The sequence below is a fragment of the Vicia villosa genome, unplaced genomic scaffold (assembly GCF_029867415.1).
Source record: "Vicia villosa cultivar HV-30 ecotype Madison, WI unplaced genomic scaffold, Vvil1.0 ctg.000637F_1_1, whole genome shotgun sequence".
In the NCBI taxonomy this organism is placed as follows: Eukaryota; Viridiplantae; Streptophyta; class Magnoliopsida; order Fabales; family Fabaceae; genus Vicia; species Vicia villosa.
The window spans coordinates 554,820-578,168 of NW_026705286.1; the positions used below are offsets into that span (position 1 = coordinate 554,820).

General features: G+C 33.1%; 2 protein-coding genes across 2 annotated transcripts; one reads left to right on the forward strand and one right to left on the reverse strand.

The window, feature by feature from the left end:
- Nucleotides 1-2,617: 2,617 nt before the first annotated feature.
- On the forward strand, nt 2,618-3,358 carry LOC131630033 (uncharacterized). The gene has a single exon (XM_058900827.1). The coding sequence runs from the start codon at nt 2,618-2,620 to the stop codon at nt 3,356-3,358; it is 741 nt and encodes a 246-aa protein (XP_058756810.1).
- A 16,154-nt stretch (nt 3,359-19,512) lies between these two features.
- Nucleotides 19,513-20,012, reverse strand: LOC131630034 (uncharacterized). The gene is made up of 2 exons (XM_058900828.1): nt 19,893-20,012; nt 19,513-19,797 (listed from the first exon to the last, which is right to left on the reverse strand). Exons 1-2 carry the CDS (start codon nt 20,010-20,012, stop codon nt 19,513-19,515), a joined length of 405 nt encoding a protein of 134 aa, XP_058756811.1.
- Between the last annotated feature and the right edge of the window lie 3,337 nt (nt 20,013-23,349).

A 23,349-nucleotide genomic window follows, 5' to 3' on the forward strand; every position in this document is an offset into this window, starting at 1 on the left:
TGCTAACCATGAAGATCCACCCCTTATCACCGTAACGGAGATCGAAACCATTGTTCAAGATCAACAATTATCCAACTCTCTTCATTTCCGGTTCCTTCGTGGATCTTGATTATCCATTTCTAGTTCCCTAATGGAACAACTGCGTTTTTTTTTACATTTTCAAACTATCAATTAATATATAATTTCACTATCATTTATTGTAATTGACTAGGTTATCTTGTTACTTGATTTCGTCATTTTATCATAGGAATGTACCTCGAATTATCTCTCAATCATTTAGATTGAAACTATTACAATTTTTTTTTTTGTGTTTAAACATATGGTCAAAGTCTGGTTTTTTATTTTTTATTTTTTCTAAACCTTTGTCGGTTTTCAGCTTGTGGTTCTTTTAGGTGTGTGGTTGTTTTGGCTGGTTTTCTTATTTGTTTTTCTTTTTAGCCCCTTCTTGCCGTAGTCTCGGAGGTAGGGAGGTCTGGTTGTTGTATTTGGGCGGAGTATCCCTTATGCTCACTTTAATATATCATTGCTTATGAAAAAAAATCTATATCTCACAAATATACGTCAACACGATAATATCAGCATACCTCAAATTGCTCATCAACACGATAATATCAGCATACCTCAAATTGCTCATCAACACGATAATATCAGCATACCTCAAATTGCTCAAAACATAGAAAAGAGAAAAACAATCACAAATATACAAAAAACATCCACCCACATGTTATCATATATAATTCCTAATACAAGAGGAAGTTCCACCCTTACCTTAGATATTGAGTTTTGAATTTTTTTTAAAGGTTCTCCTTCCCCTATGCCCTAGCTCTACTTTCTCTTTTTCCTCTTTTTCACCTTCTTTTAATTCTCCCTTTTTTTCTTCCCCTTTTCTTATTTTATTATACTATAATTCTAATAAAACCTTATTCAAACTAAAGAAATTAAATAACCACTCAAACTCAATATTTATTTAAATAATATTCTCCCTACTATTATTTAAAATAAATAAAATAATTCTAATTAATTATTAATAATTAGTTCCACTTTTATCACCCCCAACTACGTTTTACTCAAACACCCCTTACAACTTAAAACAAATATTTCTAAGGCTACCACCCTACACTCAAGGGCTCCTCCAACACAACACATTAATCAACAACAAACACAAACAATCACACAATATTTATGAAAACTAATTAAATAAAAATTGGGGCGTTACATGACCCACACTTGTGCGGGGTTGTTGAATTTCAAGTGTTAAATGTTAAAGTTCCAGATCGACTAGGAATGAAAATAAATATTGAATTTATAAGAGAAGTGACTCATAACACTATTGCATTAAGGTTTTGGGAGGATATGTGACGTCAATATCTCTTGGAACCTCAATGTTAGACGCATTAACACTTCAAGGCCTTACTCCTCGTCATATTTATAGTAACACATCTTGGAAGTGGATCAATTCGGGTAGATTTTCCTCTCCTTTTTGTAGTAGTTATTATGATTGGTACACTGTGTCCCTATTATCGCCTTTTTAAGGTGTTCTTTCTGTTTTTGTATGTTGGGTGTGAGTACCCCTTGTACTCTATGAATGAAATCCTTTGTCCATTAAAAAAAATTTATATGGAGTTAAAAAATAATTTTTTTTCGTATCTATTAAATATAATAAAAATATATTATTTATTTCATTTGTGTTAATATTTTAAAGGACAAAATTTAGGTACAATTCTTTAGGTTTCCAATAAAAATATGACAAATATATGTAAATATGATTTAGTGAGGGAAAATAGGAGAAATTTGCATACATGTAATAAAAAATTATACACTTGTCATATTTTCATTGGAAAATAGTAAGAACCACAACTAAAGAATTGTACCTAAGTTTTGTCCTATTTTAAACTACCCCATATAATTCTTCATAAACTTCATGTCTCCAAACCTTGAAAAACCAAAAATTAGTGTGACAAGAGAGTATTCTTTTTTTATAAAGAATCCAAAAATTTGGGAGAAATTCAAAGTCAAAAACCTAAAAGAACCAAATTGGGAGCGAATTTATAACTTTAATTAATTAAGTTGCATTTGATAGCGTAGACACAAAGACAAAGAGGAATGCAGGTCAATTCTTAAGCCAATTTCTAATTTATCGTCATCATCACATCACAACCATATTTCCATTTATATTTTTTTATGCAAGTTAGTAACGTAGTCTCTTCACTATATTTTCTAAGAAATGCTTACTCAGAATGATTCAAATTAATAATACTAAATTGAGATAATGTGTTTAAATGGATAACAATTGTTAATTATATAATGCTGATTCATTTTCTTAGCTGGAAGTTGGAAAGTGTATAATATCTTCTGCTATCTTAATTTCAAATGCTAAATTCACATAGTTAAGGAACTAAGTATGAATGTTCCAGAAAGATAATGAATTTTCTAGAAAAGAAGAACTACGTAACTTCACGTATATTAAGAAATCATTTCTTGGAAAGTCATCAAAAATAGAAAGAAAAAAAAAAAGAAACTTATTGGGCACGCTTTTTTTCGCTGCATATATATATAGAAGCATAAACGTTTGTGATATTTAAAAACCAACTTCCAATATTCACAGAAAATAACTGAGATGGATCATCAACACTTGTTACAACAGAAGCCACCAGGAGCACCGTACACATGCAGCGGTTGTAGACAACTAGGGTTTGGAACAAGTTACTGTTGTCAGAACAGCTCTCATTGCAACTATGTCCTACATGGAGAATGTGCATATCCTGATCGTTACGCCTTTCATCCATTTTTCGAGAAAAGCTATTTCGAATTTCACAAGAAACCACCTGGAGATAGAGAAAGATACTGTGATGCTTGTGGAAAGGATATATTAGGGTTTGTCTACCATTGCTCTACGACGGGATTTGATCTTCATCCTTGCTGTTTGAAGCTGAAAAACAGTGTTTCTGATGAAAGTGGAAGCGTGACATTGAAATTGTCTAAGAAAGTTCATTCGAAGTGTGTGAAATGTAAGCATAGAAGTGTTGTGGGAAAAGTGAAAGGGTGGTGTTATTATGATAGAAATAGTTGTTATCATGTGTCATGTTTCAAGGATTTGATACTTGACAATTGGAGGAGAGGTTATTTTTCTCAAGTTGAAGGATCAATTTCAACTACAAGCTCGAGTAGTGAAAGAGAAACTCAACTTGCAGTCACAAGCATGCAGATGGATCAACGTTTGAGGATTTCAAGGAGAGCAAGAACTATAAGCAAGTACACAAAGATAGCAATTATGGTATTCAAACTAATATTTGCCGCTATATTTGGAGATCCAATATCTGCTGTTGCTGCTATTTTGGAAGCTCTTGCTTCAGATTAAGTGACCATGAGAAGATAGAAGAATTGTCCCTTTTTTATTGCTTGATCTCTTCTCTTGTTTTTCTCTATTTCAGAATGGTTTGCTTACTGTTTTTTCTTATATTGTGTGTTGCTCTTCTGAGATTGTTTGAATATTTTGTTGTCTTGGTGTTGATATGAATCATGGAGTGATAATGTTCTTAGGCATTCTAGATATGATAATTTTATTTAGCTTTCAATAAAGAGACTATTTTTTCTGCGAATAAAATGAAGACACGAGTAAAAATATATTAATTGGAATATCTAGGTTACTTTAACTTATTACAACAAACACGTACATACGCACGAGTTCCATTCGGTTACGCGAATTTGGATACATCTTTATTTTAAATAAGAATGTTAAAAAAGAAAGAAAAAAATTTAGATAAATAATTGATTATTTCATATATATATATATATATATATATATATATATATATATATATATATATATATATATATATATATATATATATATATATATATATATATATATATAAATATTTAGATAAATATGATATTTTTTTCCGTATACAATTTTTGGATTAAAAATATTCAATTATAAATATCATTTCTCGTATATAAAAATATTTAAATCAATAATAGAATTTTTCCCGCATACAGACTTCATTTTTGTTTAGGTATCATATACAAAAATATTTGGATCAATACTAAATTTTGTATTTAAAAATATTTAGATCAATAATAATTTTTTTCCCGTATACCATTTTTAAATAAAAAATATTTGGGTCATAAATACCATTTTTTTTGTAAATAATAAATTTTTTTCCGTATACAAATATTATTTTTGTTTAGGTATCATTTACAAAAATATTTGGATCAATATTAAATTTTCGTATATTAAAATATTTAGATCAATAATATATTTTTTCCCGTATACCATTTTTTGATCAAAATTATTTGATCATAAATACAATTTCTCGTATATAAAAATATTTAGGTCAATAATAGATTTTTTTCCCGTATACAGACTTCATTTTTGTTTAGGTATCATTTACAAAAATATTTGGATCAATAGTAAATTTCGTATATAAAAATATTTACATCAATAGTAGATTTTTTCCCATATATCATTTTGGATCATAAATACCATTTTTCGTAAATAATAGGTTTTTTTCCATTTACAAAAATATTTTTATCAATATCAAATTTTCGTATATAAAAATATCTAGATCAATAATAGATTTTTTGGCCTATTCCATTTTTGAATAAAAAATATTTGGATCATAAATAACATTTTTCGCATATAAAAATATATAGATTAATAATAGTTTTTTTTTTTTCCGTATACAAACTTCATTTTTGTTTAGGTATCATTACATGGATCAATAGTAAATTTCGTATATAAAAATATTTAGATCAATAATAGATTTTTTCACCCTATAATTTTTGAATAAAAAATATTTGGATCATATAAATAATAGATTTTTTCCGTATACAAATATTATTTTTATTTAGGTATCATTTACAAAAATATTTGGATCAATATTAAATTTTCGTATATAAAAATATTTAGATCAATAATTGATCTTTTGAATAAATTTTTTCCATATATCATTTTTTACAAAAAAATATTTCGATCATAAATACCATTTTTCGTATATAAAAAACTATATATCAATAATAGATTTTTTTTTTGGAAGAAAGAAGTGAGAAAGTGATGAAAGAGAAAAAAATAAAGAATAAAGAGAGATTTGATAAGTTTGAGAAAATATAAGAGTTGTATTATTGTAATAATAAAATTAAGAACTTTATGGTACAAAGACCAAAAAACTATATTTTTAATATGGTGGCAAAAAATCAGATAAGGGTATTTTGGACTTTTCCACAACCATTAATTTTCTTATATTATAAATTATGTTAACTGAAGCATTAAAACACCATTAGAAAAATTCAAACAAGATTTAATCTTAGTCTAGCCATGAACCAAAACCTAGATAAAGTCTTCTACCCAAAAGTCACACATCCAATATAGTTCTTTTAAAAGATATCATTCTACACGAACCAAACATTTCCATTTTTTTTTGGATCAAAATAAACTTAATTCATTTCCAATAGCAATTGGTGAACAATACAAGGAGGAATAATATTAAACACACTACGCCTAGACCAAGAATTGACCGCCTTAGCAAGAGTATGAGCAACCGAATTCGCTTGGCGATTAATAAACTTAACCTCAAAGTTGGGAAAATTAACTAACAAATTCTTAATAAATGTAATAATGCAACTAAATTCAGAGCTACCGACATGATTGTGTTGAATAGCTTGGATCACCCTTTGAGAATCACTTTCGAACGTCACATAGTTGAGTTGCAAAGCTACAGCTGCATGAATAGCCTCTTTTAAAGCTAAAGCTTCCGCTTCAATAACTGAGAGAAAACCAATGTCCCAGTTTACACCTGCAGCGATGAATCTACCAAGAGAATCTCTGATGCACCAACCCCTATTTGAAGTTCCCAGTTGCTTATGAAACCCTGTATCCACATTGCACTTCACCCTCCCTTCACTCGGGGGTGTCCAACCAGCTTGATGGGCTATATCCCTATCTCCTATAGAAACTTCTTGCGCATTATACCAATCACACCAATTAAAATAAGCTTGCACTCCCAATCTTGTACCCTCTTCCCGATCATTATTCCAAATCACATTATTACGATTATTCCGAAGCATATAAAGCATAACCACAACTCTCCCCGCTGTCCTCCTATCTTCCTTACTACAAATATCAAAGATAAGCTCCTTCGCACTGTTAAAGGAATGAATTCGAGGCTCAATAATATACGACAAACCTGTTGCCCCCCAACATTGGAACGAGGAATAACACCCAAAAAACACATGCCACTCAGTTTCCTCAATATTACTACAAAACTAACAATTAGCCGGACATTGGACGTGGTGACTTCGAAGTCTTGATTGCGTCAGCAAGCAGCCCCTACAAATTCTCCATAACAACTGTCTTGCCCTTGGCGGCGCTTTAACCCTCCATAAACTACCCTAATCCTCCCCCCCGTACTACACACCACCCAATTATTTTGAGCACTTCTCCAGAATCTATAACTAGACCTCACACTATACTCTCCACTTTGTTCTTCTTTCCAAATCATATAATCCTCTTCCACTTCACTTACCAAAGGGACCAAAAGAATTTCTTTGGAAACTTCAATGTCAAATAACTGATGGATTTTGTGAGCATCCCATTGTTTCACCCCCAGAAGCATAATATTATTAACTTTGAGCTCATACGCCTCACGAGTTTGAGGTCCTCTCAAGCATCCCTCTCCTTTCCCTCTTAACCAAGGTTCCTACATAACATTTACCTTGCTCCCATCACCAATACTCCACCGACACTCAAGAGTTAGAACTATCTTGGACTTCCATAACCTCCTCCACACAAAACTCGGGTTACTACCAAGATTAGCTTCTAAAAAAGAGGATCTAGGAAAATACCTTGCTTTGAAGATTCTGGCTACTAATGACACCAGATTAGACATCATATACTAACCTTGTTTAGCAATCATAGCCATATTAAACGCTCTGAAATCTTTGAATCCCATCCCTCCCTCCTTCTTCGGACACGACAACTTATCCCACGCCAACCATCTTATACCTTTATTATTAGCGCTACCTCCCCACCAATAACAATTCAACATTTTCTCAATATCATTAACCACCGCATCAGGAATAAGGAAAATACTCATAATATAAGAGGGTATAGACTGGAGCACCGATTTATCATCACTTCTTTACCTGCTCTAGATAACGACCTCCCCCTCCAAGAATTTATCCGCTTCCAAATCCTATCCTTGATAAAAGCAAAAGTCACCTTCTTACTTCTACCGATCATAGATGGTAACCCTAGACAAGTACCCGTACCAAGCACATGCTTGAGCCCTAGAATACGAGCCAAATGTTCTTGGGCTGAATTACTCAAATTGCGGCTAAAGAACACTTCTGACTTGGCCATATTAATCTCTTGACCAAAAGCTTCAGCATAGATATTGAGCACCTTCATGAGTTGAGATACTTCTGCTATATTGGCCCTGCAAACCAAAAAACAATCGTCAGCAAAAAGCAGATGGGACACACTAGGTGCCCCTCTGCATAACTTGACCCCATGGATATCTCCTCGAGATACCGCACTTTGTATAAGTGCGAACAGTCCTTCAGCTATGATAAAAAAGATATACGGCGAAAGAGGGTCCCCTTGGCGCAAACCTCTCCCTGGAAGGATCGGTCCAACCTTGTCTGAATTAACAAGAACAGAATACTGAACAGACGTAACACACATCATCACCCAATCAATCCACCTATATGCAAATCCCAATCGAAACAACATTCCTTTCAAAAATCCCCAGTCAACTCGATCATACGCCTTACTAATATTAATCTTAAGAGCCATATCCGCCTTACCACCTTTAGTCTTCCTCTTAAGCGCGTGGATAGTCTCTATAGCAATCATTGCATTATGCAAAATAGAACGACCTTCAACAAAAGCTGATTGCTCCTCCAACACACATTTAGGCAAAAACTTCTTCATCCTGTTCGCCAGAACTTTAGAAACCAATTTATACACCACATTGCAAAGAGAGATAGGCCGGAGATCCTTCATGTTATTCGGTTTTGAGCATCTCGGGATAAGACAAACGCTGGTCTCATTAATAAAAGGCGGGAAGAAACCCCTATCCAACCAAAAAGTAACAGCTTCAAAGATATCATCACCACACAGATTCCAAAAAGGTTGGTAGAAAGCTGGATTAAACCTGCAAGGCCCTAGAGATTTGTCGGGATGCATATAATTGAGGGCCTCTTGGAGCTCTATCTTAGATATAGGCAGAATCAAACTTTCATTCTCCTCCACAGTAATTTTTGGCTGAATGAGTTCAAGAACCTGATCATACTGCCCTTCACGAGATGCAATCAACTCCTCAAAATAACTCTTTGCTACATTGCACAGACCTTCTTGCTCTCTGACCTGAACCTCATCACCCTTCATAAGCATGTCAATCCGTTGGAATTTACTCCTCGCAGTAGCAGACATATGAAAGAATTTAGTATTAAGATCACCGTCACGAAGCCAATGCATCTTCGCCCTTTTCTTCCAGTATGTTTCTTCCTGAATAAGAATATTATTATAATTGCTCTGAGCTTCAAAGAAATGAGAAATAGCTCTAGGATCGTTACTTCCCCGACATTGCATCATCGTCTCCACACAAGTTGCTACCTCACCTTTTACTTTCCTTCTGTTCAATCTGTTCCACCTCTCCAATTCTCCCGCACAAGACTCTATACTCTTCACTACATCAGACTGATTTCCTTGCTTCCAACAATATTTAACCACATCTTTAATATCATTCTCCTTCAACCATTTATTTTCGAATCTGAATAAATACCGTCTGTTAGCCCGTTGCACATGATCGCATTGGAGAAGAATGGGGCTATGGTCCGAGTGCGCCGCTACCAAGTTAACAAGCTAAACATTCGGATATTGAGAGAGCCAAGAAGTATCTGCCAACACTCTATCCAACCTTTCCTCCACCACCTGATCCGTTCCGCGACTTTTAATCCATGTGAAGGGGTGACCCTCAATAGGAATATCAGATAAGTCACAATACCCCACCGCTTGCCGAAACCCCGCACAGAGCCAATTAGGATGATGATGGACCTCTTGTTTATCTTGTTGCGATAGCAAGTCATTAAAATCACCAACTATACACCACGGGAGGTTCGACATAACTCGTAATTCCCGTAACATATCCCAAGCCAGTTTACGTCTACTTCGCTCCGGGTACCCATAATAACAAGTAAGCCTCCACTGTCCCCTCGTATCATCTTAAATCAAAAGGTTGACGAAATTCTGCGAGAAATTTATGACAGTACATTGACACTCCTTCTTCCATAAAACTGCTAAACCCCCACTCCTGCCCTCCACATCAATAGTTAAGCAGACATCATTCTTTAACATAACTCTAATATCTTCCATTCTTTTCGACTTCGCCAATGTTTCCGATAAAAACAAAATATCCAGGTGGTGCTGTTGAGCTAATTGTCGCAAATTCGGGACTGCTCCCGGGTTGCTCACTCCCTGTCAGTTTCAACTAAGTATTTTCATTGGTCCCGGCAGTCCTGGCTGCCAGGACTTGTCGATAAAAATGCTGGTTATAACCACTGCTGCCAGTACCATTGCTGATGAAATCTTCCTTATGACGCTTACGTTCTGTGTGACTATCCATAACATCCTGATCCAACACACTGTTAATATCTTGGTTAATAGCTTGGTCAGGTGGTTTTAGTTGCAACATCTGCATGGGCGAAGCTGGTGATAGTTGGGATGGTAAGAAGCTGTGATTTGAGATAATAAAAGAAGGTCATTATTTATTTGAATTTTGCGAGCTACTGGTGTTTGTGTGTAAAAGGCTTTTGTTTTTTAGTTTGGACTTAACATTAGCACGTGGGTTCTTTGTATGTGAAGGTAAGCTATTAAGTAGGCCGTTAAGGGTGTCATATTTCCTATTGGGTAAACTAAGGTTGAAAGCATGGTTGAAACATGGCTGTTGTTCCCTTAGAGCATCTCCAATGGTGCAATCTATTATTTAGTTCTTTATGGGACCCACTAGTCCACATCATCTTGAAGCAACTCATTCCATTTTTCACTCCATTGGTATAATTTAAAAGAACTCATATTGGGTCCCACAATTTAAAAGAACATCATCTTGAAGCTACATTTTTATTAATATTTTAATGCAAAGGACCGTTGCATTGCACTTCACCTGCTGCATATGTGGCGGACTGCATGTTTGGAAAAAAAATGGACAGCTGGTGGACGGAATGGTACATTACATGCGTTGGAGATGGCCTTAGTGGGGTGTTACCATCAACATCAGTAGAATCCGCGAATGGCTTTTGTTGGAATTGGAGCATTACATGAGCTGTTTGTTTTGTCGGGACAGTTGTGCGGAATATTCCATCATCATTAATAAGCCTACCGTTACTGTTGGAGACACCATAACTAGCCCCATCATTGCCAAATAAATTACCATCAGTACCTGGAATTAATTGGCTATGATTGCCAATAACTTCTTGCCCATTTTGGTCTGCCACACGTAACGCAAGAATCCGTGGCCCCCTTCCCCACTCACAGCAGGTTCATATTCCTCATTGGGAACGTGCATCTCACGCGCCGGATAACCTTGGCCTCCACTGGAATTCTCGTGACCACCTTCCTCCTTCAGCCATCTAGATGAAGGACCACCATTAACTCTTCTATTCTCAGCCCTAATATCTCCAAACCACCCTCTCACTCCCACTGTCACCAACTTTCTAAATTGAAGATGCACCAACTTTTTTAAAAAACTGTATGTTACTGCAAAGACAACAACAAGAAAACAGTTTGGAAGATGTCGAAATTGATACTATTATTCATTGTTTTTTAGACAAAAAATAAATTATGATTAATTCACATTTTAACAACCATAATCAGTATCATCACAACACTTTTATTAACTGAAATCACGAAATTCTTTAAGTGACGCAACACGACTCATGTTCGAGTGGTTCAACACCATCAGAAGGTGTATTTCTAGAACGATCACATACTATGCAAGTAATGATTGTGTAATTGAACTGGACTACTTTATCCTAGAGGTGTCGTGGTAGTTAGATTGCTTTACATATTTTTGGAGAGTACGGTGAAACGTCTTAAAAAGAGCGAACTGTTTCACGACTCATCCCTGTAACTTCTTCTGCGGCTATCTTCAAAAGTCCATAAAACATCAATTTTAAGACTTTTTAAAAAATTGCAACGGTTATCGAAGAAGTTATTGGTAATTCTGCGGACCTGTTTCTAACAAACTATTTAAGTTTGAGGGTTCTCACTACTTCAAATGTTGGCAAACTAAAATGAAAATTTTCTAACCTTAAAGATGATCATCGCCTTCATTTTGACTAAGGATATTCTTGTTGTTCCTCTTTAGGATCAACTAAACAAAATAATGGTAACAAACTGTGAATTCAGATGGAACTATTAACTCGCCTAAATTAGACTCTACTGCAAAAGTTAGAGCCACATATGATTTACATCGCAGAAAAGAAATGACCATTTGGAAAGATAATGATTATTTTTACAAAAACCACATTCGGAATAATCTTGCAGACGATCTATTTGATTAATACAATAGTTGCAAGTTTTCTAAATAGGTATGGGAAGCTCTGCAAAAGAAATATTATACTGAAGAAGATCACTACAACAAATAATGCTTTTTATGACGAAACTTTCAACACGTACAATAAAAAACTGCGGGTGCATGTGACCGGAGCGCATTGTTTTATTTAAAAAATAATAATAATAAATATGTAACCTCGAATTTAAATAAAATCGACATAAATATATGCTCAAGATTTGAGGTTCGTTCCCAACTCCTACTATTTAATGTTTTATATGGAACCAAAAAGGCGCCTTTATTTTTTTTAGATGTTACGACGGATATGTTATCTCGGTTTTCTATAAAATCGAGATAAAAATTCACTAATTTTTTATTCTTTTTACAACAAAAAAGAAGGCTTTATTTTTTATAGATTTTACGTCAGCTATGTTACCTCGGTGTTTTAGATTAACCACGATAAATACTCTTTATATTTTTTTATTCCCTCAGTGTCTACCTAATTCAATTTTCGAGTTCTAACAAAATAACACTACTGTAGTTCTTGTTGTTGTTGAGAAACTTTATTTTATGAATCATAGTTGGGTCTCTTCGCTATGTTCATTTCTTATTCAAATTTTGTGATAATAACTTTTGGTTGTTTTAGATTTTGGTTTTGGTGTTTTGGATGGTTATACAAACGCCTGCTTTTATAAGAATAAATCTTGGTTAGTGTAGTGGTGAAAAATTGAGACCAAAGCCATTGGATTGACTTGACTCATTACTTTAGTGAAAGTTGCCACCGCGCTTTATTGTTTCCAAAGGAAAAGGGAAAATAGCAAAATAAAATCCCATTTTATTTTTAAATCAAAACTAATAAAAAGCAGAGATCTTAGGTACGAGGGTTGATTATGCAAGGGGAAGGTATTAACATCCTTTACATCTGTGGTACTCCACAAAAACCTTTTTGTAAATCTGTGTTAAAAAAAAGAATTGTGTGCAAAAAAGAGTTTTCTTTGATTTGAAAATTATGCTCGGCAAGATAATACATCTTGTGCCTACATACCTCCTGAGTATAATGGAGAATTCAGAGCAATTGTAGTTTCATTAAAAAGGGAAACAAAAGTTTTGTTTTAAAATAGGATAAACACTTTTTCATCATAGGAGAGAAAACTCAATCAACCATACTTGAACATGAGAATAGATGGATCCTTTACATCAAAAGTGAAAGAATGACTCAAACTTGAATAAATCAACAAGTATGCCACTAGCTCTTTCAAGTGAAAAAGAATCAATCATATCAATCAATATCAAGGGGATATGGGATTACATCTCCACCATGATGATTAATCATGGCTAAACTTTAGAAAAGGATTTTAAGAAGAAATGCCATAAAAGGAAAAAAAAGATTTTGAAAGAAAGTTTGGTCAAAAGAATTTTAAATTATTTGCAAACATAAGAAGATTTTTTGAAATAGGGGGAGAAATTTTGAAAATTTAAGAAGATGAGAGGAAATGGAGGGACTATCCTAAATGAAGGGACTATCCTAAATCTAACCAATCAAGAAACCAACACTTGACGTAAAGTCACCATAAGCATTCCCTTCCTTTGGATTTGAACCATAAACATAGCAAACAAAGGAAGGGAATGCTTATGGTGACTTTACGTATATTAAATTTACGTCATATTCACCATAAGCATTACTATATTAAATTTTTTGAAATAGTTGGATTACTATATTAGATAGTAGTAGCCACCAAAACCAGTCAAATAAGAAAACAAAGAACTCACAACACAACACATGACCAAAAACACATCTAATATAAAATCAACTTCTAATCTTTCTCTCTTTGATCTTCGTTAGTGGAAGGACTTGGAGAATCCCTTTGGTCGGGGGAACTAGAAGCATTTGTCACCTATAAAAAAAAATACAAATTCAATTAAGTTGATATTTTGATAATATTTGAAAATATGAACTCAAAGAGTAAAATTAATAAAATATACCTGTCTTGTAGCTCGTAAAATGTCATTCACATCTTCTCCAGCAAATCTATTTTGAATCAATGATAACACATTTTCCAACATTGCATTTGTACTCTCTTGTTTTTCTTCCATTTGATTATGTTTTTCTTCCATTTGCTTAACTTTAACGCGTAACTCTAGATTTTAAGACAAAGAAGATTTCAATTTTTTAGGTTTGGGAATCTTGCCCATACAACGCACACGTCCTTTCTTTTCAGGTCCTTGTACTTGGGAATATATATCATCCTTCTAAGGCATATGACTTTGAATCTCTTGAACCGATTGAAATGTTCCGGCCTCATTATCATGTTTGTTTAGTTCTTCCTGAAACATTAAAAACAGATGAAACAAAAACAAGCAATAACAACTTTCATCCAATCATGACCCCAATTGTAGAACAACACAAGTATATATATATATATATTCTAAAAAAAACCATGCAAAAAAAAATTATATATAAAATATGGTTGAAATACCACTTCTTGTACTAGTTTCACCATAAACCAGTGATAAAGTAACTAATATTGAAATATCATATATAACGGAACAAAAGAGTTGACACTTTAATTGTAAACAAGCCAATACTACTTGCAACACGATTCAGGATAAGGTCCATAAAGCTAAACTAAAAAAGTGATATAGTCACCATGTTAGGGAACTAAAGAGGCAATAAAAAAATTTATAATTCAAATATTAATAAGCTATTGACTCAAATGCAGCGACCACACTAAAAAATGATATAGCCAAATGTGTCAGCTTATGAAGTTAGAATCAAAGTGACAAACAAAAACTCCAAATAACAAAATCTCCAAAATCAGAAGGTAACAAAGCAGCAAACCAGAAGATACATATGAATGAAAGAAACTCTTACAATCAATCTTGCTGCTTTTTCATTGATAATTAACTATCTTTACGGGTACGGGTATCAATGTAAATCTTTTTACGTTTGGGTGATACTCCATTGCCTTTTTTTTTCTAAAACCAAAGAAACATGTTTATATGTTATTTGTATTATAAATACAATGTACTCGATAAAAAGTTCAAATATAAATGAATATCTTCAAACCTTTTCATTAGTCAATTTTGGGAGACTTTTTGTACCCATACAATGAATATCTTCAAACTTAGCACGATTTGTCTATTAATTTTACTTACTTTCTACAATTGATACAACATAATATTAGTCAAGCAAAGAAACCAAAGTTAAAAAATAGTTCATGATATGGAAGAATCTAATTTGCCTTACTTGTCCTTCTTGAGAAAACTAATGATGAACTAGTTATCTCCACTGATTTGGATTAACCCTACTATTTGGTACAACTGATGCAATTTCTTCTTCAGTTTTACTTGGGTCATACGCCTTTGATTTTAAATCACTCTTCCATTGTCTCCACTTCTCGTTCATATCATATTTCAACATTTCTCTTGTTGTGTCATTTACAGGAGGAACAAACTCAAATTTGGACTAAACAAATAAAGAAATATTAAATAGTTATAACATAAAATAAGCGATAATATAAATTTGGATACACCATGCTTTATATATAAAATTACAATACCTCTATCAATTTCAACATATCTAATTTTTCCTCATCAAACATTTTCTTCCAAGATATGTATTTGATGGAAGCATATTGATTCCTTCGAACCATACTTCCTATGAAACGAGTAAGAGTTGTCCCTTCCTCACCAATGGGTCGACCATACTTGTCCAAATTAACAATTATGAAATCACCACCATCCATGTCCCATACATCTAACATTCTTGTTGGACCTCTCAATTTTTTAGGTTCAACCTCTACGTGTAAGACAACAAAACACAAATCATATAAATATTATGCTAACATAAAATAAATTATAAAAATAGAAATTATAAATAATTTACACCTTTTTCAATATGAGCTTCTTCTGCTTCTATATCCGAAGGAATGGAGTGGGAATCTTCAGACTCGTGAGTTTCTTCAACATTACTTCCTTCTGCATGAGTCGAGTTTGTATGAGTTTCTTCAATATTACTTACTTGGGCTTGTGTGGAGGTTATTTGAGTTTCTTTAACATTACTTCCTTGGGCTTGTGTGGAGGTTGTTTGAGTTTCTTCAACATTACTTCTTTGGGCTTGAGTTGAGGCTGTATAAGCAGCATTACTTCTTTGGGCTTGAGTTGAGGCTGTATAAGCAACATTACTTCCTTGGTTTGATTCTTTTAAGACGCGGCTCCCAATATTTAATTTTCTCTTCCTTCCCATTGATGTAATACTTTCAATTAAGAAAATGAATGATTAACACAAACTTGAACTAGCTTTTGACATAAAATAGCATTAGATAGAAAAGCAATAGTATGATGACCATAAAATATAAAGGAAATGAGAATGTGTGCATAGAAAAAAAAACATAATGAGTCTAAAATCAAATTCATAATCAAAACATTAGCTAAACAAAAAGTCAATTCCAATTGTATAAGAAAAGTACAAAATCATCGACAATTAAAACATATCCTCTTCCTCCCCCATCCTCTTCATCAATATTATTATCAACAACAACTTCAAAGAAATCATTATCATCAACTGAAACTCCAATTGGTAAATCATTAACATTTTGAGTAGCTTCGCTCGTATTATGAAGTGGTTGCTCATGGATTTCTTCAACTTCATTGGATTTCTCATCACCCATATCATAAGTATCCCTCAGCTTTGCATCTAAAACAACAGGCCAATCCTTATTTCTCTCATCATATACATAGAACACCTTTTTAGCTTGTGATGCAAAAACAAATGGATCATCCCAAAGATTTTTTCCAGTGTGTTTCAAAAATTTGAAATTCACAAGTATCATTCCAAACTTATCTTTCTTGACCCCTTTCTTGATATCAATCCAATCACATTTGAATAACACAGCCTTGTACTTTCCCGAATAATCCAATTGTATTATATAAGTTATTGCTCCATAGTAATTAATTTCATCATTTGAGATCTTTGTCCTTACAACTACTCCGCAATTTTGCGTATTCAAGTATCTTTCTCTCTTCCTTGTGTGGAACCTAAAACCATTAATGACATAACTGGTGTATCTCCTTACCACCTCATATGGTCCACGAGCTAACCATCTAAGTTCATGAGTAACTTCTTGACTCCCTTGTTCATCCATGTGATGAATCTATAATAGTTCAATAACAAAATTTAGCTAACGACATAAACAACTAACAACTAAACTAAGTGGTTTCAATTCTTTTGCGCTTACCGTCTCTTGAAACCAATCACTAAATTTTTTACTATGTTGTTTATCGACTTCAAGTTGTGACAATCGTCGCGATCTAGCCTGTCTCTTAAGAAGTCCAATGTGTTCTCTAAAAATAATGAATATATAATTAGACGAGTAAAAAAAGTACACAAAAGTGTAAAAGTGAAATATTATTGGTGTCTTACTCTATAAATGAAGCGACTGTATCACAATTAGAAATAACATATCTATGAGCTTGCATTAACTCCTTTTCATCAAGCTTAGTTCTACTAATTCTCTTGCGCTTCCCTATTTTTAACGTTTGTTGTTTTTTCCTTCCTAGTGGTCTTCCAACAGGATGTAGAAATGTCACATCATCTTCCAATGTATAATCATCATAAAAAAGAAACCTGAATGGCCAAAAAACCTTCTGCAATTGATCCTTCTGGATGTGCTCTATTGCGTACAAATGACTTAAGTGTAAGAAGAAACCTGAAAGTAAATTTTGTTTTACATATCTATGCATTTAGCATAAAAAATAACGTATTTAATAATTATGTCATTCTTAAATATAGAGTTCATACCGCTCAATAGGATACATCCACCGATATTGTACTGGTCTAGCAACCTTGGCTTCATAAGCCAAATGAATTACCAAATGTATCATAATGGTAAAAATAGATGGAGGAAAAATTGTTTCTAGTTGACAAAGTGTTATAGCTATTTGAGACTCCAATTGTGCAAGAACATCCATATTAAGTACCTTAGAGCATATTTGCTTGAAGAAGTTGTAAAGGTCAATAATAACTGAAGTGACTTTATCAGGCAAAGAACCCCTTAACGCAACCGGAAGAAATTGTTGCATTAAAACATGACAATCATAACTTTTTAAGCTAAATATCTTTCGCTGCTTGACATGCACACAACGTGAGATGTTTGATGAGCATTCATCTGGAGCTTTTACATTCTTGAGGATGCTCAGAAAAGCGTCTTTTTCTTTGGTAGTCATTTGATAACATGCTCTAGGAAGAAGCATTGTACTGCCTTTGGGACATGGTTAGGGGTGAAACGTACTTCTTATGCCCATATCTACAAGGTCATCCCGTGCCTTATAATTATCTTTGGATTTTCCCTATTGGTTTAACAATGTACCAATGATATTATCACATACATTTTTTTTCAATGTGAATCACATCTAGATTGTGACGCAATACATTATATTGCCAATAAAGCAAAGTGAAGAAAATACTCTTCTTTTTCCAAGGTTGTGCCCCATTCTCTAGACCCTCTTCTAAAATTTCATCTATTTGCTTTGTAATTTCGACCCCATCTTGTCTTCTAGGAGGAGGATCCCTTAACTCAATTGTTCCCTCAAAATCCCTACTATTCAACCTCCACTTGTGATTAGGCGCTAACCAACGCTAATGAGACATGTAACAAAATTTTCCACCATTACTTAACCATCGTGAGGAAGTTTCAACATCACAACATGGACAAGCATATTGCCCTTTAGTACTCCATCCAGATAAGTTTGCATATGCAGGAAAGTCATTGATAGACCACATTATAGCAACGTGGAGTTGAAATGTCTCTTTCTCGTAGGCATCAAAAGTTTCAATTCCATCAAACCATAACTCTTGCAGCTCTTGTACTAATGGTTGTAGATAAAAATCAATATTATTTTCGGGACCTTTAGGGCCTGGAATGAGTAGTGATAACATGAAAAATGATTGTTTCATATACATCCAAGGAGGAAGATTATAAGGAATTAGCATGACAGACCAAGTGTTATGGGTTATACTCATAGTCTTAAAAGGATTGAATCCATCAGAAGCCACCCCTAATCGAACATTACGGGGATTTGATAAAAATGTTGGATATCGAGAGTTAAATTCCTTCCAAGCAAGTGAGTCAGCCGATGCCTAAGAGACCTATCATTCAATCTATTCTCATGGTGCCATCTCATTGATTCAGAAATTTTAGATGACATGAATAACCTTTGCAACCTTGGTTTCAAAGGAACCAACGAAGGATCTTTGCGGGTAAGTTCTTCCGCTTTTCAGAAGTCTATTTTCCATTAGCTTGTACATCCTCATTTGTTGTTTTCCACCTTGAAGTACCACACTTTGGACATATTTGGTCATTGATATGTTTATCCCAATACAATATGCAATCATTAGGACAAACATGGATCTTTTCATACCCCAATCCTAATCCTGAAATCATCTTCTTTGTTTCATAGTATGACTTTGGTAAAATCAAATTGAAATTCATGTCTATCTCTAAAGCATATGTTTGCTAATTGCTTGTCAATTTCTTCTACTGTTATTTTCTAAAAATCCATAGACAAATAAACTTCTTTTTCTCACTTGATTTTACCTACAACAAGGTGTGTAAGCAACCAATCAACATGTAACATCTCATTTGATAGTTCTGCTTGTCAATTCCTTCTTCTATTATTTCTAAAAATAAGAGATAAGTGAATTTCTTCTCTCTTTTTCATTTAATTATTAATTAGTGTGACAAGGGAGTACCCTTCTTTATAAGAAACTAGTAAAGGACCTGTGCGTTTGCACGGGTCGTGTCAATGAAATATATTAAGAAGCATTTATAAAAAATATAGGGCCAACATGAAAAAATGATTCACGGTGTATGTATATAAATTTGATATTTTGGTGATTTATTATAATAAACTTGAAATGATGACAAAACAAACATTAAAAAGCGTTACAGAAAAAGAAAACTTAATCGGAGTCATCACTTATTACATACTTCACTCTATCCTTTTTTACATGCTTAACGTAAAGCATCTCAGAATAAGAAAAATAATGAAAAAGCAAGACATCGCCAACACTTAAATTTCTTGAAGCTCCATACTCGTACCAACCCTTTCCAAGATACATCTCACTGTGTGGGTTTTTCCCCTTAAGAACTTGACAATCAAGAGGTTGCAAATCATCGAAGTCCATCAATGTTAAGTTTGAATGATCAGCACAGAATCCCTTTCTAACAATGTCAGCTGGAATATTCTACAACAATATATGTATTGTTAGTTGTGGTTACATAAAATATAGATATATAAAAAATTAAGAATAAAACACAAAAATTCTAAATGAAAAATCACCATGCAATTTTTTCCTTTTTTATAGCATTTTGTGAATTTCTTTTTCCAATGAAGTTCTACATTGTAACCTAAACGATTGGGATGGGGATCGCTTGCTTCTCCACCATAATTTTTTTCCATAGGTGCTGGAAAATAAAAGAAATATTGTTAATGAAATATATTGGAAAACAATTTGTAGTGTGTAACTTATAAAATTTGAAAAGTACAATTAAAATATATAAAAACTTTTGAAGATGAATGTTCATAAAAAGTATCTTCATGAAAAAAAAAACTCTCAATTCTTAGACCAAAGATGTAGAGATTGAAAAAAAAACTATTCTAACCTTTGAATATAAATGAAATGTATTGGGAATATTGTGAAACTCTATAACTATATATATATATATATATATATATATATATATATATATATATATATATATATATACACACACACACACACACACACATAAGAGGGCAAATTTGTATATGTAATTAATATTAATATTTAATAAGGTTGAATTGATAAAATATATTGATTGGTCCCAAAAAAGTGGATTCTAAAAAAAAGGCAGAATATAAATAAAAAATATTGAAACTTTGTTTTCTAAAACGTGGGAAAAAGAGTAAACAACAAGCAATTAAAAAAGTAAAAAAAAACTAAAATTAAAAACACTGCATGATATCGGTAAAGCAACAAAAGAATTCTTATATGCATGTATGTTTGAAGTTAATAGATAAAGATAACTTAAATGCATTTTTTATGTTACACTATAAAGCATTGTTTCAAAATGGTGTAGTAATTGCTTTGGTTACACGGTGGATCATGGGTAACAGTTTTGAGTGATTGAGATATGTGTCATTTATTGAACATGTCTAGGGAAAATGAAGCGTGCAGAGTTGTTAAACAAAATATTTCAGACTGTTCACTTTATCACTGCTCTCGTTTTCCTTCCTCTCGTTAGAAAATCCTGATATCACTACGGGCATACGCAAGAAATGGCGACAATGAGGGGTGGAAGAAAACCAACGCATGGATGGATATCAGACGACGACGAAGAACTCATGAGGTTAGAAACTGATTTCTGATTTATTTTCATTGTGTTGGGTTTTTCTTGATCTCCGATTTAGTTAGGTTTTAGGGTTTTTTGATTTGTGCTGCATGCTGAAATAGATTTGTGTAAGTTTTAGAAAATGCTGTGAATGGAGTTTTTGACTATTTCAAAGAGCATGTTTTGGAGATATTGTGAACCTTCCATTGCATGTTTAAGAGCTCATGTTAGAGTTACTCTCTCATTCATAAGAGTTTCATTTTCAGTCAAGAGTGTCATATATATTGTTTAAAATTGTTAATCTTTCAATATTGCGCTGGTTTAAGTAACATTTGGGGTTATTAATATTTAGTTGTCATTCATAATGTCGTAACGGACTTATAACTCTTGTTTCAGTGAGGATTCAGCAATGTATGAAATAAAAAAACTCGTGGATGAGGTTGCAGAGGGTTCTATAAAAAAATCTTCTGCCAAAGCGGTTAAAAAAGGTAAAGCAATTGCGAAGAAATCTGTTACATTTGCAGAAACTTGCAAGAATACCCCTGTAGTTGTTCCAACTTTCAACAATACTGCTTTTCGTATGAGGAATGTTAAGGTTGAAGAAGATGATGTCCCCCTTGTTTCTGGGAATGATAATGAACCAAGTAAAAAAACAACTAAGAAGTCCAAAACTGTTGTTGAGAAAACAGTTGGGAAGAAAGCAACGGTCCTTGAGAAGAGAACAAATAGCAAGACTTTGTGCAGGATTTCCAACAAAAAAGCTGTCACAAATGGGAATGAGAAAAGACCAATGAAATTTGGGAAGAAGGGAAAAAATCAATCAAATGTTAGGATAAGATGGTTTGGGGAAAGCCAACATACTGCTGGGATATTGCTATAAAGAATTCAAAAGTGAAAAACGATAATGTCCAGGTAATCATACTCAAAACCTTCCTCATATTTTAATACTTTGTTGATCTCAAGTGTTTATTCAATGAATCTTTGTATTGTTGCAGCATTTCCTAAAGGAGATATCAATAGACTGCTTGGCAAGTAATCAGAAGGAGATAACTATTAGAGATTGTGACTTGTATCAAGAATTCAAGTGTACTGTGAAGACAGCAAACTGTAACGGGGTACCAAGCCCATCTGAGAAATACATGACTTAAGGATGGTACAACTATGTGAAGACCAAAGGGTTCAAGAAAGGTGACACACTGATATGTCAATTGCCGCGACATGGTGCTTTCATGTATGTTACAATGAAGAAGAAATGATGGTGCTTTGAAAAGTTGTGGAAGAAACTTTCTTTCTTTTTGTTGTTTAAGTAGTTTCAGTCACTAAACTATTTTAATGTTTTGTATGTGGTTGTTACTCATATGACTTGTTTGAATCTTGTTGTTTGATGCCCTAACTGGGTTGGATCTTTTTGTGCAATGTTGTATAACTCTAACAATAGTTTTTTGCTGGTATGGATAATTTCTTTAAGTTATATTTTTTGGTCATCTTGATGTTCTACATAATTAATAATTGGTCCTTTACATTGGCCATCATTATTGGCTCATGTGTGTTAGAATAATTTATTTATATGCATGATAAATTTCCCTATTTATCATACTTCTAAATTTTATATGACATGGTTTAAGAAGTTTTTGTTCGATGAACCATTTACCATGTTAAAAACAAATTAGAGTTTATAAAGAATACATAATATATAGTCAACTTGAATATATAGCAACTTCAATTTATGTAATAAAATTTTTTTTAACAATATTTTTATTAAATGTGCAAAGCGAAATAGAGGCCCATAAATATTTAAAAGCCTGATTTATATCTATGTAACTATATATATATATATATATATATATATATATATATATAGGAATTTTGAAATAGTGAGCCAAAATAAATTTTGTCTAAATTGATATTTGTATATGTATATATGGCCAATATTTTGGACTCATTGTTGAGTTTTAATCGCTATATATGGCCTGTATATGACATCTATGGACTACTTCAATAATAGATAAAATTCCTTTATGTAGTTAAGACTCATTTAGCAAAAATTTTGGAAAATTGTACATATAAAATATGTAGGCCCATCACTGTTGTCCGGCCTAGTTATAAAGAGTATTACTATCTATATATAGTAAGTATTGTCATGATGCAACAAAATATTGTCTTATCAAATTTACTTTTGAGATGGTGAAGTGGGGAGTTCCCTTTGTCCCTTCTCCATCAAGCAGGTAAGTATTGTTTGCATGCATGTTATAATAGAAAAACTGGTTTCCCTTGATTTCTCATCTTGTTACTTAATAACAGTGTTACTCTTTAAAATGAATGTTTCAGTGATCCTGAGAGAGACAGTCTTGAATGGGCACGTAACATTAGAAAAGAGTTTGAGGAAGAGCTGGAAGAGATGTTGGAAACACTTATAAAAGATGGGT

Excerpts from the sequence above, each read along its gene's own strand:
- LOC131630033 (XM_058900827.1), top strand. The coding sequence starts at position 2,618 with ATGGATCATCAACACTTGTTACAACAGAAGCCACCAGGAGCACCGTAC.
- LOC131630034 (XM_058900828.1), bottom strand. The coding sequence starts at position 20,012 with ATGGAAAAAAATTATGGTGGAGAAGCAAGCGATCCCCATCCCAATCGT. Across the intron at positions 19,798-19,892 it reads AAAAAGGAAAAAATTGCATG|AATATTCCAGCTGACATTGT; the intron begins GTGATTTTTCAT and ends ATATTGTTGTAG.